The 17,882-nt window shown below is 38.9% G+C and overlaps 1 protein-coding gene across 1 annotated transcript in view; it reads right to left on the reverse strand.

The window, feature by feature from the left end:
- LOC124612483 (E3 ubiquitin-protein ligase KCMF1-like) overlaps nt 1-17,882 on the reverse strand; it is a 90,821-nt gene that overhangs the window by 56,898 nt on the left and 16,041 nt on the right. The window contains 2 exon segments of the mRNA XM_047140717.1: nt 10,068-10,172; nt 14,136-14,275. Coding sequence (XP_046996673.1) covers nt 10,068-10,172; nt 14,136-14,275 — 245 coding nt within the window.

Genomic DNA, 17,882 nt, shown 5'->3' on the forward strand with positions numbered 1-17,882 from the left:
AGCAAAACTATGTCAATTTACATAAAATAGAAGAGGATACCATGAGAATGGTGTAAAGTTAAGAGAATTTCAACAATTTTGTTAATATCTGAAGCCATTCTTCCACAGTTGCTACTTCAGTTATGTTTATCACGTAGCTACGAAAAATTTCAGATGCAATTTTTCCTTTTCTATGTCACAAACATAACAGAACTTTTACAATTCCTTAATCTAGCCAAATGTGGAACAGGTGCTAGTGAAAAAGACATACCAATAGCCAAATATTCTCCAAGCAAAGATGGTCCAAGTCTTGACAAGTCACCTATTTCTAAAGTCATTCTCTATTGCCGATCAATAAACACCTCTAATTTTTTGTACAAATAGTGCTTTTGATACAAACAAAGTCCACAAAAACAATCTTCCATTTCTGCAAATGAAGGGAAACAATATTTACCATCTGTTTATAACAGAAAATGGAATGAACACTTTAATAATAAGTTTATAAAACGTGACATAATATTACCTGAGCTAAACTGTAGAAGAATCTGATTCAGTGACATACTGCCCATTAATATAATTACAAGACGCTTTTAGGGAGCTGGAGCGGATGACAAATCTGGTCAGAATGGTGGTGGTTGTTTGCATATCATGTGTGACATACACAGTAACCAAATGGGTTTTTCAGTAAGGGTTGGAACTTAAGAAATTCTCATTCATTTGATCAGTGAGACAACTCTTTCTCCAGAGATATCTGCCTTCTAAGAGTGTTTTTCAAACCAAGCACTCTCAGTGAAAGCTACGAAAATAAAGGAATGGAACATATCTCATGTCTTTGTGAAACATTTGCTATCATTTCTCTGATCCTGCTTAGCCGGGTGGTAACTTGTTTGCCTACGATGCTCCTGGCTGGGAGGTTTTCTCTGCTCGTGGACTGGGTGCTGCTTTGTCCTCATCATCATTTCACCAGCACCGACATGCAAGTTGCCCAATGTGGTGTCACCTGAAATAAGATTTGCAGCTCGGCAGCCGAACTTCCCCGGATGGGGCCTCCCGGCCATCAATGTCACACAATCATTTCATTTATCATTTCTCTATGGTGGACTGCTCCTTATCACACACAAGGAATGAATAATAGGATCAAGAGCTGCACTACATGTATGGGGTTGCAACAGCGTTCAGTTTTGGCATATCCCTCACCTCCCCCACTCACTATTTAAAATTTCCAGTACTGACAAACATTTATAATCTGAAGAAGGTGAAACTCTGCAACATGCAGATGGCATGGAGAATAAATCTCTAGAAGGCTGCAGATTGTAACTGGCAGCTGCAATGTTTGTGCACAGATAAGAGTTAAAAAACAAGCAAGATGAAATACCCACACTCACAGCAAAACCATCTGCATTAACAATTTCTAGATACAGAATGTCTCACAGAGCTTGTTGTGCTAGCTCCTTACCAGCCTCCTGAGAAGGGGATATAGGCTGCAAGTGAATATATGTCGCACCTAAACTTCTGACACGAGATTATTGTAAAAAATAAATCTTGCACCACTGAATTTACAAGAACATTCAAGCCTTTGAATTGCACTTCCTCCCACTCTTTCTTCAACACCCGCACAACTGCTACTACATACGTGATGGAGGCACTAAATTATGTTAGCAATCTACATAATAACCGGGCAGTGTAGAGCAACGATATTACCGTACGCTTGCGACAGATTTTCATACATATAATGGGGACTAACAGTATAGACAAAGCTGGTTCACTATGAGACCCATATGCCAGGTGCATGCATACATGCTACAGTCTAAAAACGGAAGTCAAAACAGAAGACAGTGTGCTTCAGGCCCTTTTGGTAATCAGCACCTCAGCCATCTCCTCCATCTCTTCACAACACAGTAAAACAGAGTGACTCTTCAACAGGACGGGATTTGTGTATTGAGAGGTCTGGTGATGTGACTAATTTAAGAGGTGAAAATGGGAAAGATGGGAAAGATGGGAAAGATAGGAAAGAAGTGCATTAGTTACACAATGAAATTTAGACTTCAAGTTATAAACAATGCAAAGGAACGTGGAAAGCTAGATGCAGATCTCATGTTAAAGAACACAACATTTGCGGATGGTGTGAAAGTGGAGAGAAACTTTTAAATAGTTAAAAAAGTAGTGTTCACTTTCAGGCGAAAAGTGCAAACATCCAGATGTGGACAGAGACTCGATTTTATGGTTCAAGACAGGAAATATGAAGATGCTGTTACAATGTAAATGATTCAAATTGAAGGCTGAACATAAGTGAAACATTTCTCCAATGCTATTTAAAAGTTTCGTATCGGTGGGTTTGGCGATTATGCAACAACATAACCTATCTGTTCTTCGCAGAACTACAAATGCGCAAAAAAATGTTTCAAGTGCATGAAAAGTCTAGTATCTCTTTGGTATTACATGAGCAAACTTCGAGGTAAAATTTTTTATTTACCTTCCCAAATATGGAATCCTGACCAAATGCCAGCCCATTTTGAGATGCCAAACAGCACTACAGGAAATAATGTATGGGAAGCCAGTGTGAAAATACATACGTGTGGTGCTGCAAAGCAAAAGGACACAGTGATGTAGAAAATTATTGTCGATGGACGAAAATTGTCAGTGTATGTGGCTTTCAATCGGAAAACCATCCCCACCAAGGGAGAAAGCTTCCCAGTTGTAATTATTGTAAAAATTATTATTTTATTCAGAGTCGTTATTCTTCAGCAAATGTAATGTATATTTCAGAACAAAAGTACGCTGTCACTTGCAGAGAGAGTTATTTCACTTTACCAGATTTGACAAATTAATTTGTCTTCTTCATAGGCCTACAAAATTACAGATATTATGAATCGATAGACCTCGGCCATACATTTGTGCAAATTACAAGGCACATTCAATAAATAATGGAACACATTTTCTTCTCTCTGTCAATTTCGCATGAAAAAATGCAGAATTTGTTGTGTTATGATAAGTGGTGACGCTATACGTAGCGTTCAAAATGGCACCTGTAACACAGGTGCGTTCGAAGCAGAGAGCCGACACAGTTTCTTTTGGTGGACAACCAGAGCACTGCAGATAATCATCGGCACTTGCAGAATATCTACACAGACACACGGCAGTGAACAAAAGCACAGCGAGTCATTGCGTGAAGCATCCGTCATCGTCACAACAAGGTCGCACAAAACTGTCTGTTCTCCTGTGTGTTGACTGGCCACACAAAGCTGTGACTCCTGCAGTGTTAGAATGAGCCAGACACTCTCATTTGAGGTGATCAACGGATCACTAGATATCTCTGTTAACAGTGATGACACATTCATCCACTCATCGTCGTGTTCCCACTGCCTAACTGAAGACCAGAAAGGGCAGTGAAGGACCACCGGCACACAACTGCTTGCACATTATGAGGCTGTTCGTGACAATTTTTTGTTGAACATTGTCACAGGTGATGAAACGTGGGTTTGTCACCTCAAACTGGAAACAAAACAGCAATCCACAAAGTGGCGCCACACCACGTCTCGTCCGAAAAAAAAGTTCAAAACCGGAACTTCAGCCGGTGAAGTCGTGGCAATGGTCTTCTGGGACTGAAGGGTATACTCTGATGTCCTCCCTCCTTGTGCAACGATCGACTCTGAAATGTATTGAGATACCTCAGTAAAATGAAGAAACAACTGCAGTGCACTCATTGCCACAAAAATGCAAATGAATTTCTCCTTCTCCGTGACAATGTAAGGCCTCACACAAGTCTGCACATCCAAGAGGAGCTTCGTGGAACTTTTCTTCTTCATCCACCCTACAGCCCAGAGATCTTTTATCTTCTGACTTCATCTGTTTGGCCCAATGAGGGATGCACTCCACGGGAAGCAGTGCACAGATGACGGGCAGGTTACTGGTGCAGCAAGAAGTTGGCTCCAATGTCGACCGGTAATATGGTACTGCACAGGTATACAAGCCCTCCCAGTAAGGTGGTGTAAATCTGTCTCACTGAACTGAGATTATGTTGAAAAATAGAGAGTGGAGAATACCAAGGTGTAACGGAATCCTTAATAAAACCAATTTGTTTTCAGAAAAAAAGAAAAATGAATTGCATTACTTATTGAATGCCTCACATATAACATACTTACTTACTACTGGTTTAGCTGATGTATCTTCTTCACAGAAGCATAATGCTATGATATGTCCAAGCATGCACAAATTGTATGTTATTATTATAAACAAAAATCTTATAAAAATAAAACCAACAAGAATGTAAATTCCCCTAAACTCAATAAAAATGGCTTTATTGTTAAGAAAAGAACTACAATCTGATATCTAAGTGATATTTCATAGTCTATAGCTAATTTGTTTAAAAAATATGGTACCAGTGTGTCCTTTACCACCAATAATGTCACCGGGTTACTCTTTATATGTAATGACAATCCTCCAACTGACAAATTTCTCAAATCTGGGGTATATAAAATACAATGTAGTATGTCTGAGTTTTTTTTTATACAACAGACTGGCAGGGCCTTTAAGACCTGCTTTCATTAGAACTTGCTCAACGAAGATGTAGATAATTCATGTAATTCAACTTTTGTAGAACATCTCAAAATTGAGAAACACATTCTTCTTCTTCCTTCCTAACTAAACATGGAAGTTTTTCGTATAGTTGATAATGGCTACAAAATGAACCTTTTAGAAGAATTTGAAATATATAAACATTCCCACCTACATTGAAAAAATGAATGATCATCTTGCTTTAAAAACTGACACTATTTTGACAGTACATCATCTCTTACAATTTTTTCAAATATATTGTATATAACTTCCTTATATACCTTAGTTATACTCTTTATAGCCTTTTATATATTTTCCTTGCTGCTGGCACAACGGCTTGGCATGTACACAGAAGTGATTTATTTATTACAAATTACCAATCTGTCACTCTTGTATGTACAATAATCACATTGATTCAGTACATTTTTGGACATAGTATGGCATTATGCTTCTGTGAAGAAGATATTGACTTCTGTAAGTAAGTTTCCACAATACATTTCTTATACTTTACACATACATATGCGCAAGGCCTAATGATTTATAATATCCATAATTTTGTAGGATTTCGAAGATGACCAATTTCTCAAAACCAGCAGAGCGAAATAAATTATGTCTGCAACCGATGACTGAATTTTATTCTTAATTATTGTAAGACCTTGTGGTGATGGCTGGATGAAAGAGGAAGTGGTCCTAGACTGGATTTCGGCAGCCAGGACTTCTCTTCACTCAAAAGCTATGCTTTTATTGGATAGTTTTCATACGCAAACTGGCGATCGGGTGAAACAGAAACTGAAAGAAGGAAGCTGTGATGTAGTGATTACTCCTGGTGGTATGACAGGTGTGTTGTCGCCTTTGGATGTATGTATCAAGCATCCCCTCGAAGCTAGTATAACACAGTTCTATAGAAATTACATTGTAAACACAACAACTTCAACATCAGGAGGCCATTTGCAACGTGCGTCTGTGACAGAAATGTGCCACTGGAGTATGGCTGCTTGGAAATCAATATTGGAAGAACGTATCATGAAAAGATTAAAAAAACAACTGGCATTTCCAATATACCTGATGCAACTGAAGATGACCTCCCTTATGATAGTGACTCTGTGCAGAATTACAGATCATCTAATGGGGATGATTGAGTTCGATTTGGGTAAGTAAAAAAGCAGGTTGATTTAGTTTTGTGAAACAAAGTTGTTTTTCTTTTTTCAAGAACAGGTACTGCATTTGCAAAAAAGGTATAAGTTTTTCGGATTTTTCTTCCTATGTCTTTGATGGTTTACAACAGCAACTGCAGTAAGTTGTAATGGTAGTAATTTCAACTCACAAGATATGGGTGCAAGTCATTTTGAAATCGGCAATTTGTGATCTGAGAGGGAAAAATCTCAATTATAGGCTGCACCACAATTTTTCAAGCCAAAATTCAGGAAAAAAAGTGCAGACTACGTTCATTATTACCAATCAGCCATGCATAACTGTGATGATGAAATTAACAAATGCCAGTATAGAGCACTGAAGAACATGTGTGCATGTGAAATGTTCCCATCCATCAATACACTAGCGATTGCAGGACATGAGTCCCCCCCCCCCCCCCACGTATGCCAGTGGCCATACCTTTGTGTTAAATTTGTTTTGAAAAGAGGTCAAAAATCAAACAATCTTCAACTGTGATATAACTGACATACTGAGAGACCTTCTTCTTCTTTTTCCTATAGTAGATCATCTTCACTCCCATCTAATGCGTTTGTTACACAGCACTTTCTAAAACCATTCACAAATGATCCACTGAATGTGTGTGTCCAAGCAGCAGACAGCTCAGCACCACTTCTGAAACTTGTACTTGCAAAGTAACGCCTCCTGCAATGATGACAAGATCCGTGTTCAGGGTGAATATGGACAAGGAAAAAAAAATCCTCAGATTTTTCCCGAGTTTCTCCAATTAAAAACACCATTTTCCTTGATGAAAATACACATTTTTCCTGGATGAAAATACACTTTCTCCATATTAAGTGACAGTATACTTTCCCTTGGAGCTGTAAAACTTATCAATCCTTTGAATGTTAAGGGTTTTATAACCCGGTGTAGAACTTCCTGGCACTTTATGAAACAAAAAAATAATGTGTTTTTGAAAGATCTTTGATGTACAGCAACATGTTCACAGCATATTTTTGTGTTACAAAAGTATAGATATGGATTCCACCAAACACAGCATGCTAGTTTCCGAAGCACTGAAATTGAGATTCCGATATGCTTTTGTTAGCCAGTAATAGCTCGGGTGACATTATCCTGCCAGTAAATGACAACAGATATTCAGAACATAGGACATCATACTCAGCCAACAGCAACATCACTAAGTAGTGTGAACACACAAATAGGAAAAGTTAATGGTTTCAATTAATATACATGTAGTATAGCAACAAGAAAAGCTAAGCTCCCACATATAATCTTCACCTTTTTTTAGCATGTGGCACCCTTAAGATAAACCAAAGACAAATGTGACAGTTAAATTTTAAATGATGACAAATGTCTGGTCTTCTGGGTCTTAAATTTTTCTGGTCTTCTGGTTCAAATGGTTCTGAGCACTATGGGACTTAACATCTGAGGTCATCAGTCCCCTAGAACTTAGAACTACTTAAACCTAACTAACCTAAGGACATCACACACATCCATGCCCGAGGCAGGATTCGAACCTGCAACCGTAGCGGTCGCGCGGTTCCAGACTGAAGCGCCTAGAACCGCTCTGCCACACCGGCGGGCTCTGGTCTTCTGGGTCTGAAATTTTTCTAGGTGGTTGGTCCTCAAAGTGTAAAACTTTGAAAAAGTCAAACACTCCGCGATTTAAGAAATTTATCGCACATTCTAACACACAAAGTAATTCATCTTGCGTAGAAGGAAATTTGCTTTCAAAGTAACACTCCTCAAACCACCACTCACAACATCTTCCCGTGATCTGTTACAAATTTAAACAGTTGTGATGCCACACTCACTGAAAGCAGAATGTTGTTACAAAGTATTGCATAGTCTTTGTATTGAAGCCTTTGACATGTCGGCAGACAATTGTGTTTGCACTGTGTTGATGTACATGGCAAATTTTCTTTGCAACTTAAGTTGTATATTGGTGTTTTTCTCTCATTTACATTTTATTGCTGCAGTATTATTCTGCAGGAGTGGGCTAAAGTGAAATTCTTACCAGTCAAAATTACAAAAATTTCACTCAAAACTAAAACAATGAAAAATTTCCAGAATTCAAAAAATGCTCACGTTATTCCCAGTTTTCTCCTAGATGAAAAAATTCCTTGATTTTTCTCGGATTTCCCACAGTGTATACGCCCCGTGTGTTTAATTTCAGGATTTATGCCTTCGCTGCTGGTGTCACATGCCCCTTGAAAGCACAAAGGATCCCACAATCTATAAAAGAACACCTGGCCTCCTGCTTGAGACTATAATTAGTCAAACTACAATCAACTCATTAGTCGTCCGACCTTTTCAGTTGAAATGAAATATTATGACACCAGGAGGCAGCTTTTCCTTTGGTATAGTTTTACAACTGAGGACGACTTGGGTCACATCTTTGTCACATCGGCAAAAGCACACATCATAATGGTGATTGTGATCTCCTACCACCGATTGTGATTTCCTACTGCCCATAGTGCGAACCAGTACATTTTTGGTGTCTTTCTCTTCAACTGTAAACTGACTCTTTCCACATCCATTTCGATAAAAGAATTGTTCAAATGATCTATTGAACATTGACTAACGGTTGTACTGAATGTCATACCAAAGTAAACAGGAGATTCCTTTCTGTTTAACCCTAAAAGGCACGCATGTTCCTTTCTCAGCCTTATAATGTGTTGCTGACACACTACCAACTTCTCCTCATAACATACCAGAAGACACTGGGCAAGGAGTGTTTGATGTCGCAGCCCGAGTCCACTGCACGACATCACCCTTGTACGCCACCTACAACTGGCTGTGCCAATGCACAATGTTTATTTCATATGACATCGTGGGGAAACTACCACTCCATTTCAATATTTTCAAAAAGTTCAGTCTGGAAGCTTTCCTAGTTGAATTTGCATTTTTTAGATGTCCTTTGTACTTTTGCCAACTCCGAACATTGGCTTTTGTGACTCCGCACTTGCTCAAAGCTGCACAGTTGTTTATAGCTTCTGCATACTGAATAACCATTTGATATTTGAATCAAAGTAATGCCTGGATCCTATGGAAAAATTCCATGTTGAACCAGAATGCTCCACACCTATCCATTATACACTTCACACTGAAGTTTAGAAGAGGGATTTCCAAAGTAGAAAATAAATAAATAAATAAAATGCCGCAACAAGCATTTCCTGCTATTATATAACAATGCTTAAAGTGTGAGTGTACATTCTAGGTTAAAAAGCTACACATGGCAGAGAGTAGAGTTACTGCTTAATGGAAGTTCAAGGTTATATTCGGTAAAGAAAAGAAAAACTCCACATTATATGCTGCAAATGCACGATGACCCCGTATTTCTGGGCACAAAGTTCTGGGGAAAAACCTCCCCTCGAAATTAAGAGCTGTATGGCAGTCCTGTATGGTTCAGGGTAGGCAAGCATCACTACACACAGGTGCTTGCTGACAGATATCCAAAGATGTATAACATCAATTGTTAAATCAATTCCAAAAGCGAAACAAATCGACAGTTTTCCCACAACATTATAACCACTGCTAAAACATGGAAGCTAAATAAAAGTATTTTACTCGAATCTTATTAGATGCATCTGGTTTGTATATATGTAACAGCCCCCAGCTCAAAAATAGCCTGTTCAAATTCTGATGGAGTAAGAATTTTTTGTAACCAGTACACAAGGAGAGACAGTGGCATGCAATTTATCATCATTCACTGGAGCCTACTAATAGCACAAAATTCTCCACTGTGTCAAATGGGTAGCTGGCATGCAACACTGCCGATGGTGAGCTACCTGCTGGACAGAAACGTTGTGCTTGGTTGCCCTTACTACTTTTCACGAAGAGTAGATTACATACCATCTCAAATTATAACACCCTTCCTTTCTTTTCCATAATAATTTAGTCACAAAGACAGCTTTGCCTTATACATACATTCCACACAGTCATAAAGAAGAAGCTGGATTTACGTGGCTGCATGCCCGAAATTTTATGTAACAGTCTTTACGTTGCGAAAACACGAAGGTGCACAACAGTTTCTTTGTTTACTTTATATATTTAATACATAAACAATCAGAGAAACTTTCCAGTTTAAAAGGCTGCTCAACCTAAAGGCTGAAAGTACCTTTGTTCATTGTGATTCAACTTGTGGTTTGTGGCTTCCAATGTATGACAATTTTTGAACTGCTCCTTTTAGACCTGCATATTCCAACCTATAATTAATTTTGTAGAATTTATATGCTGTGAAATAAAATTATTATAAAAAAGAACAATAATCAATAGTCTAGACAAAAACATAATGAAAAAAAGAGCCATACTGTAGTTTGTGTTGGGCAAAATTGTATAGCAAAGGATATGAGAAAGGATATCAGGTCCCGAGGTCCACTGCGATGCTCTAAGGTTAGGTGACCCGCGAAGTCATCAGTAACCAAATTTGGGTCACCCCCAGGTAGGGATGCGCATATTGGGCAAACCTGTGTGAGAACAGCAAAGATTATATTTTGTAACCTAAAACATAATAAAAATGCACAAAGTGGATGCAAACTACTTGAGATAAATACCTGACAGGAAAATAAATTTAAAAAACCTACTGTCAGTCCAGCCAACAGACACTCAAATCAAAAGGTAAAGGGCAAGGTACCTTAAAAAGTTATCAATTTCTTAAACTTTTACTGTTGTATGTAAGTGGTCTGCAATGTACAGTATGATCCACGAGGTGTCAAAAGTAAAACACTATAAACAATAAACTATGCAAATTTATTGCTTGTTAACAGTACATAAATGTGTAGGAGAGTCTGGACTTTGTACCTGAATTTTGTGTCACAGCACATTAGCAACCACATGTCCGCCACTGTGAATGTAGCACATTTAATGCCTGACAAGCACATTGCACAATGTGATATGCAGCATTTCTTGAGTGTTTTGTTGAAAGGTCACTATAATCTGCCTCCATAGGCCAGACAGATTCTGTGGTCTTTAAGCTTACACTGTTGAACTGATGTAGCACCACACAAAGAACTCCTTAGGGCAATTAAGAAGCCATGAGATAGGTCCACCATTCAAGCACAGCGATCATTTAATATCAGGTTTAATTGTTCCCACATTATGAGAGACCAATGTGGTGGAGTGCCAACCTGCTGATAGATATTGGTGTTCGGTGCCCCATCTTGCTGTAGCTGAGGGCCACATACAGCTCAATCATTCCAATATAACGGACAGTACAAACGGTCACCTCTGCAAAATGGGCTGAAGGCTCTCTCTTGGGTCACTCAGCACCACACATTCACTTTGGTACTGGCTCTTTCAAGCTTTTACGAGACTCGTGAATTCTCGGTTCCCAAAATGATACAGTTAGTGTTGACTCAGCCACTTGCATGAAATGTGGTTTCATCCACGAACATCCATCAATTTAACCACTGATAATTTGCTTCCTGCCTCTCACACATCAAAACAACAAATTGGAGTTGAGCTCCATAATTCAGCTGTGTTGGTGCCTGTGAGTGCCGAATATGATATGGATACATGTTAAGATATTATCTAACGATCCTTGGACATGTTGTGTATGGTGTCTTCAGCTCTGTTGATAAATGGCAGAGTGACTTGTGTGAACTCGGAATTGTGGCTTATCAAATATCTTCTTCCATGTTTCTATCACACTGCCTTCCACCTGTGTGAGGCATCTACAATGCATTTTCCAAGGACATGTTGCACCATTTAACAATGTCTCCATGTGATGGGACTTACCTAATGTACTGACATCTGAAGGTTCGCTGGGTCTATATGACACTCAAACATTTTGCGTACTGTATGAGACACTGAGTGCATCATTGTTGCCTAATTACCATTTTCACTTAATCGAGACGCATGGAGTGTGTTAACTTGTGCCACATTCGTACAACATTTTTCTGATGCCTGGTGTTTGTGCTGTGAACTATGTGCTATTGGCTTGCCTTACAGAGCACTGTCAGTCATTGTAAACTCACATCATATTATACTTTTCTGAGATCTCAAACAGATTCCCTTTATAACACAAGTTTTCAGCACCAAGAACCCCCTGCTAACACAGAAGGATCCGAAAAATTGCAGAAATTTGGCACTTTTCTCAGCACAATTTGCACTGGCTAACAGTCTTTCACACCAAATACTTATCAAGATACAGAACTTCAAAGCAATGGCAAATTTCTCAAATCATCAATAAACTGCAAGACATGCACCTTTTAACATAATAACTGTATTTTACAACATTTTTTTAGAAGTAAAACAGTATCAGCCTAAAACTGTCAATGTTTGTCAAGTAGACAAAGCCCGAAACCCCCCTTTTTCCCCTATCAATGAGGTGATCATAACTGCCTGGTTTGGAGAGGTGTGTGAACAGGTGGGCCAGTGTCCTTGGGACCATGGCACCAGCATAATGAACACTGTGCTGTCTCAATGGACTTTGAGTATACTATACACCCAACATGTCTGTGAACAAATAGAGGTGTTGATTGAGATATGTTCAATACCTTCTGAACAAGATGTAGTATCAGTCAGTTTTCTGTGAACATCCACCATTCTCCGAGACAAGAAGGTGGTGTGATTAAGCATAAGAACAATTGGTCATGAAGAGGTGAACTGTTATTTAGATCAAGTAATTCTCATCAACTGCTTGAAGAAAGCGCTGGAAGAAAATACGGAAGTCCTGAACCTAGCCTCTTTACACATGTTCTGAAAATGGTAGACAAAAAAGGTGCAGTCAATTCTATTACTCCCCTCAAATGAATTCATATTGCCAAGTAATCTGATGATGACCTGAGAAAATTGTTCAGATTTGAGCTTGCAACCTTTTTTATGAAATTCTTCACTGAAGATGATATAGGCAATGGCGCAAAGTTAGCGTTGTATGCAGTGTTCACTCCCGTACAAGAAGAAGTGGATCTCAGTATGTCAAATGTGCAGCTTTTGATGGTGGGTATCTTCTACAGAGAGTTGTTTGAAGCATGGCTACATTAGCAATGTTCAAGGCTGTGGGCAAGATCCATGTGCACTATGTGCATTAAGCACTTATAATGTCATAGCCTTCTTTCATGGGATTATGAAATGTTGACAATTAGAAGCACCTACCACGAAAAACCTGTGTTTCTGCCTTTTTACACAGCCGTAACAAAAATAAGCATCCCATTGAAAGTCAGGGGAAAGAGTCTTTCAAGTGAAGCATTGATCAGTAGAGGCACCCACCATTGTCCTTTTAAAGAAGTTGCACAATTAAATTGTAAGGCTAAACACGCCCCTTTTTATTTTTATGTATTTGAGAGTTTTGCCATTGAAACTCCGTACCTTGACAGGTACTTGGTGTAAAAATACAATTAACCAGTGCAAACTGTAAAAGCTTCCACTCTTCAAGGAAGATAGGGGGGAAAAGAGAGGTGGGGAGGAAGAGAGAGAGAGAGAGAGAGAGAGAGAGAGAGAGAGAGAGAGAGAGAGAGAGAGGGGGGGGGAAGAGAGAGAGAGGGGGGGAAGAGAGAGAGGGGGGGAAGAGAGAGAGGGGGGGAAGAGAGAGAGGGGGGGAAGAGAGAGAGAGGGGGGGAAGAGAGAGAGGGGGGGGGAAGAGAGAGAGAGGGGGGAAGAGAGAGAGAGGGGGGAAGAGAGAGAGGGGGGGGGAAGAGAGAGAGGGGGGGGGAAGAGAGAGAGGGGGGGGGAAGAGAGAGAGGGGGGGAAGAGAGAGAGGGGGGGAAGAGAGAGAGGGGGGAAGAGAGAGAGGGGGGGGAAGAGAGAGAGGGGGGGGGAAGAGAGAGAGAGGGGGGAAGAGAGAGAGAGAGGAAGAGAGAGGGGGGGAAGAGAGAGGGGGGAATATTTTGGCTCCCTCCAGTCAGCAAAGGGTTCTCAAGTTCAAAAACTTGGATTCTACAGTCATACGGCCTACATGCAACATACTAAAAGTTCATAAAATTCAAACCTTTTTCTAAGGTCCAGTGTGCTTGCTGACTGGACCGAATGAGCAACTCCTTGCCCTAGTACTTGCCAAAATTGTGCTAACTTTTAGTTTTAATTCTAGTAACAACTAATTTTAATTTTGTTACTTATGTTCTCATCATACTCATCTTAATCAAACTCTTCCTTAATAATGTAGGAAACAACTACTTTATTACTCTTCTGTTAATTTAAAAATCCATCTGCAATTTCAAAATTCCTATCAACAAAAATTCTCTCTCTAATGAAGACCTGCTATTTCACATGATGTATGGAAAGCATACTCTGTGCAACTATTAACTTTCCAAGTCGTTATGAACCAGCATTCCGGCAACAGGTTTTCTTACAAAGTATTAGCTGGAATAAAGAACTTCAAACAGGTATTTCAAGACTTTAAAATTCTGCTCTCAGAAAATAGTGGTACTAATTTAGAAATTTACAAAAAGAATAATGTTGACAAAGCAAAAATATTGATTATATAATCTTACCACTTCGAAAGACGTTTCTGAATGTTCTGAGGCAACATGCTCTTGCAATGTTGTTTCAGTAAAGCCCATTTTCCCACAATATGGGCACGTGAAAGCCTGCGGCTGCTCTACACTAAGCGCTTCACCACCATAATACAAATCTGAAATTCAAATAATATACCGCTGTAGCAGATACAAGTATCAAACACAACACTATCATTAAACTTGGCACAAATATCCTAAAATTTCCAAGATGTTGGATGACAGTTTGCACCTGTTTGAAAGTTAATTACATCTAAATTTTTAAGAAAAATCTGCTAAACATGTATTACTGTATACAAACTTGTCTTTTTGTATTAAAAAAGAAATTATAACTGACAATGGTATAAATCAACATTATAGCAATAGACAGACTGCTACTTACCGTAAAGAAGACACGTCAAGTTGCAGACAGGCACAATTAAAAGACACTCGTATTGTTTCTGACTGCAACTTGACATGTCTTCTTTACAGTAAGTAGCAACCTGTCTTTTCCTACATTGTTGACATTCCCACCTGGAGTTCCCAATGGTATAAATCAGATCTAGTAAGATGAGGCAGAGAGACAACCCCATTTATCAACAGCCAAAGGCCTATACGATACTTAACATTAAACAATAACTTGTACAGTTGCAACAATATTTGCTGAAAAATGAAATGCTGTCCTTAAAAACTGAAAATCACACTGAGAGCCTGTTTAAATTTTCATGTACATTTTACCATAGAAGACAACAACCAAAGGAATAATATTATTGTCCAAGGTGAACAAGTGAAATAAATATTACACTACACTGATTTGGTGCCTCCTACTTTCATACACGAGGAGACTGGAGGAATTAATGATAAGATAAAAGAAATTATTTAGATTGTTAAGTGATGTGAAAACTTACTTGTGATTGTGTACCAAAACTAAAAAGAAAAGAAAAAGAAAAAGAAGAAAAAACAGGAGGTGAACATGGACTGAAGGAAATGTATGAAAGAGGTAGCTGCTTGGTAGAGTGGTAGCACAATATAGGGATCATCCTATTTCAGGGTCAGTGACAGTCATGGTGGTGTTTTTCTACTGCTGATAGACTGACGATGCATCTGTTTCACATAGCCAACGGGATGACACTTTTGTGTAGCCAATGAGAGGTGAGATACCAGGCAATGAATTTCTAGTGCCGAAACAGAAATCATTCTCTTCTTCACTTTTGTCACAAATATTTGACTGCTTTTACCCAAATATGTTACAAATTGAGAGGTTGTGGTTGGGGTGGGACATATTAGCACAGCTAAAACTAAATTAATAATACCGGTTGTCAAAAATTTATCTGTTACTTTCAAATTTTTTACAATTTCAGAAGTTGCGATACACTGACATGAGAAGTGACATTATTCCTTCAAAATACAACCTCCACTGCTGCTCTCTCATTGGCAGCATAGACCCAGAAGCTGACACACATTCTTCCTTCCTGTTATACACTGCACTCAGCACTAACACACTGCTGCACAAAACACAGAGGCAAGTCACTGGCCCTGAGCTATACTTTTACCAGAACTGTACGATTTCAAATTGCTTATTATGGTGATATGATTGAGATATTGAAACCAGATTTTAAAGTAGACAACACATTTGAAAGTGCAGCTGCCTTTGACCATAATTATTTTTCTGTTGCTTCAGATGAAATTGCATTCTAAAACTGAAGAAACTGCAGAAAGGTAAAAAATGCAAGAGCCTGAACCTGGATAAATTCAAGAAATCAATGGTTGTTGAGAGCTTCAAAGAGGACATTAAGCAACAACTGATTGAAACGGGTGAAAATTCTATTCCTACATAAAAATCTCTAAATGGGTCAACAACTTCTATCCAGTCACATATTGACCAATCCGGTGTGGCAATGGAGGAAGGTTGCAAAAGGAAAGTGTTAGTCCTAAATTTTGCCTTTAAGAAATTGTTCACACAAGAGGATCGTACAAACATACCATCATCTGACCATTGTACAGACTCCTGTGTGGAGAATATAGTAAAAGGTATCCCTGGCATAGAGAAGCAACTGAAAGAATTGAAAACGAATAAGTCGCCAGGTCAGGATAATATCCCAATTCAGTTTTACAAAGAGTATTTTGTCATGAATCTTTCACACAGCGCTCATTACTAAGTAACTGGAGGAAAAAAGTGCAGGTGACACCCGCATATAAGACGGGGAAAAAATAGACCTGTAAAATTACAGACCATTATCCATACCATCAGTTTTCTGCAGAATTGTTGTATATATTCTCAGTTCATATGTAATAAATTTCCTACAGACCAAAAAGCTAATGTCCACGAGTCAGCAGTTTCAGAAAGCATCACTAGTGGAACTTGTGCAAAACTCAGCTTGCTGTTTTCTCACACGATATCCATAGCATCCACACAACCTGGATAAACTAAAAAAATCAGAGGTTGTAGAGTGTTTCAGAGAGAGCATTGGAGAACGATTGACAAGAACGGGGGAAAGAAATAACATAGAAGAAGAATAGCTAGCTTTGAGAGATGAAATAATAAAGGCAGCAGAGGATCAAGTAGGTTAAAAGACGAGGGCTAGTAGAAATCCTTGGGTAACAGAAGAAATATTGAATTTAATTGATGAAAGGAGAAAATATAAAAAGGCAGTAAATGAAGCAGGCAAAAAGGAATACAAACGTCTCAAAAATGAGATCAAGAGGGAGTGCAGAATGGCTAAGCAGGGGTGGCTAGAGGACAAATGTAAGGATGTAGAGATGTATATCACTAGGGGTAAGATAGATACTGACTACAGGAAAATTAAAGAGACCTTTGGAGAAAAGAGAACCACTTGTACGGATGTCAAAGAGCTCAGATGGAACACCAGTGCCAAGCAAAGAAGGGAAGGCTGAAATGTGGAAGGAGTATATAGAGCGTCTAAACAAGGGTGATTTAGTTGAGGGCAACATATTATGGAAAGACAAGAGGACATAGATGAAGATGAAATGGGAGATATGGTACTGTGTGAAGAGTTTGATAGAGCACTGAAAGACCTAAGTCGAAACAAGGCCCTGGGAGTAGTCAACATTCCATTAGAACTACTGATAGCCTTGGGAGAGCCAACCCTGACAGAACTCTACCATCTGGTGAGCAAGATGTACGAGACAAGCGAAATACCCCCAGACTTCAAGGAGGATATAATAATTCCAATACCAAAGAAAGTAGGTGTTGACAGGTGTGAAAAGTACCAAACTATCAGTTTAATAAAGTCACAGCTGCAAAATACTAACACAAATTGTTTACAGATGAATGGAAAAACTGGTAGAAGCTGACCTGGTTGGATTCTGTAGAAATGTTGGAACACGTGGGGGCAATACTAACCCTACGACTTATCTTCGAAGAGAGATGAAAGAAAGACAAACCTACGTTTCTAGCATTTGTAGACTTAGAGAATGCTTCTGACAATGTTAACTGGAATAACCTCTTTCAAATTCCGATGGTGGCAGGGGTCAAATACAGGGAGCGAAAGGCTATTTTCAATTTATACAAAAGAGTCAAGGGACATGAAAGGGAAGCACTGGTTGAGAAGGGAGTGAGACAGGGTTGTAGCCTATCTCCAATGTTATTCATCTGTATACTGAGCAAGCAGTAAAGGAAACAAAAGAAAAATTTGGAGTAGGAATTAAAATCCATGGAGAAAAAATAACAATTTTTATGTTTGCCAACATTGCAACCTGTCAAAGACAGCAAAGGACCTGGAAAAG

This window comes from Schistocerca americana, chromosome 4 (assembly GCF_021461395.2).
Source record: "Schistocerca americana isolate TAMUIC-IGC-003095 chromosome 4, iqSchAmer2.1, whole genome shotgun sequence".
In the NCBI taxonomy this organism is placed as follows: domain Eukaryota; kingdom Metazoa; phylum Arthropoda; class Insecta; order Orthoptera; family Acrididae; genus Schistocerca; species Schistocerca americana.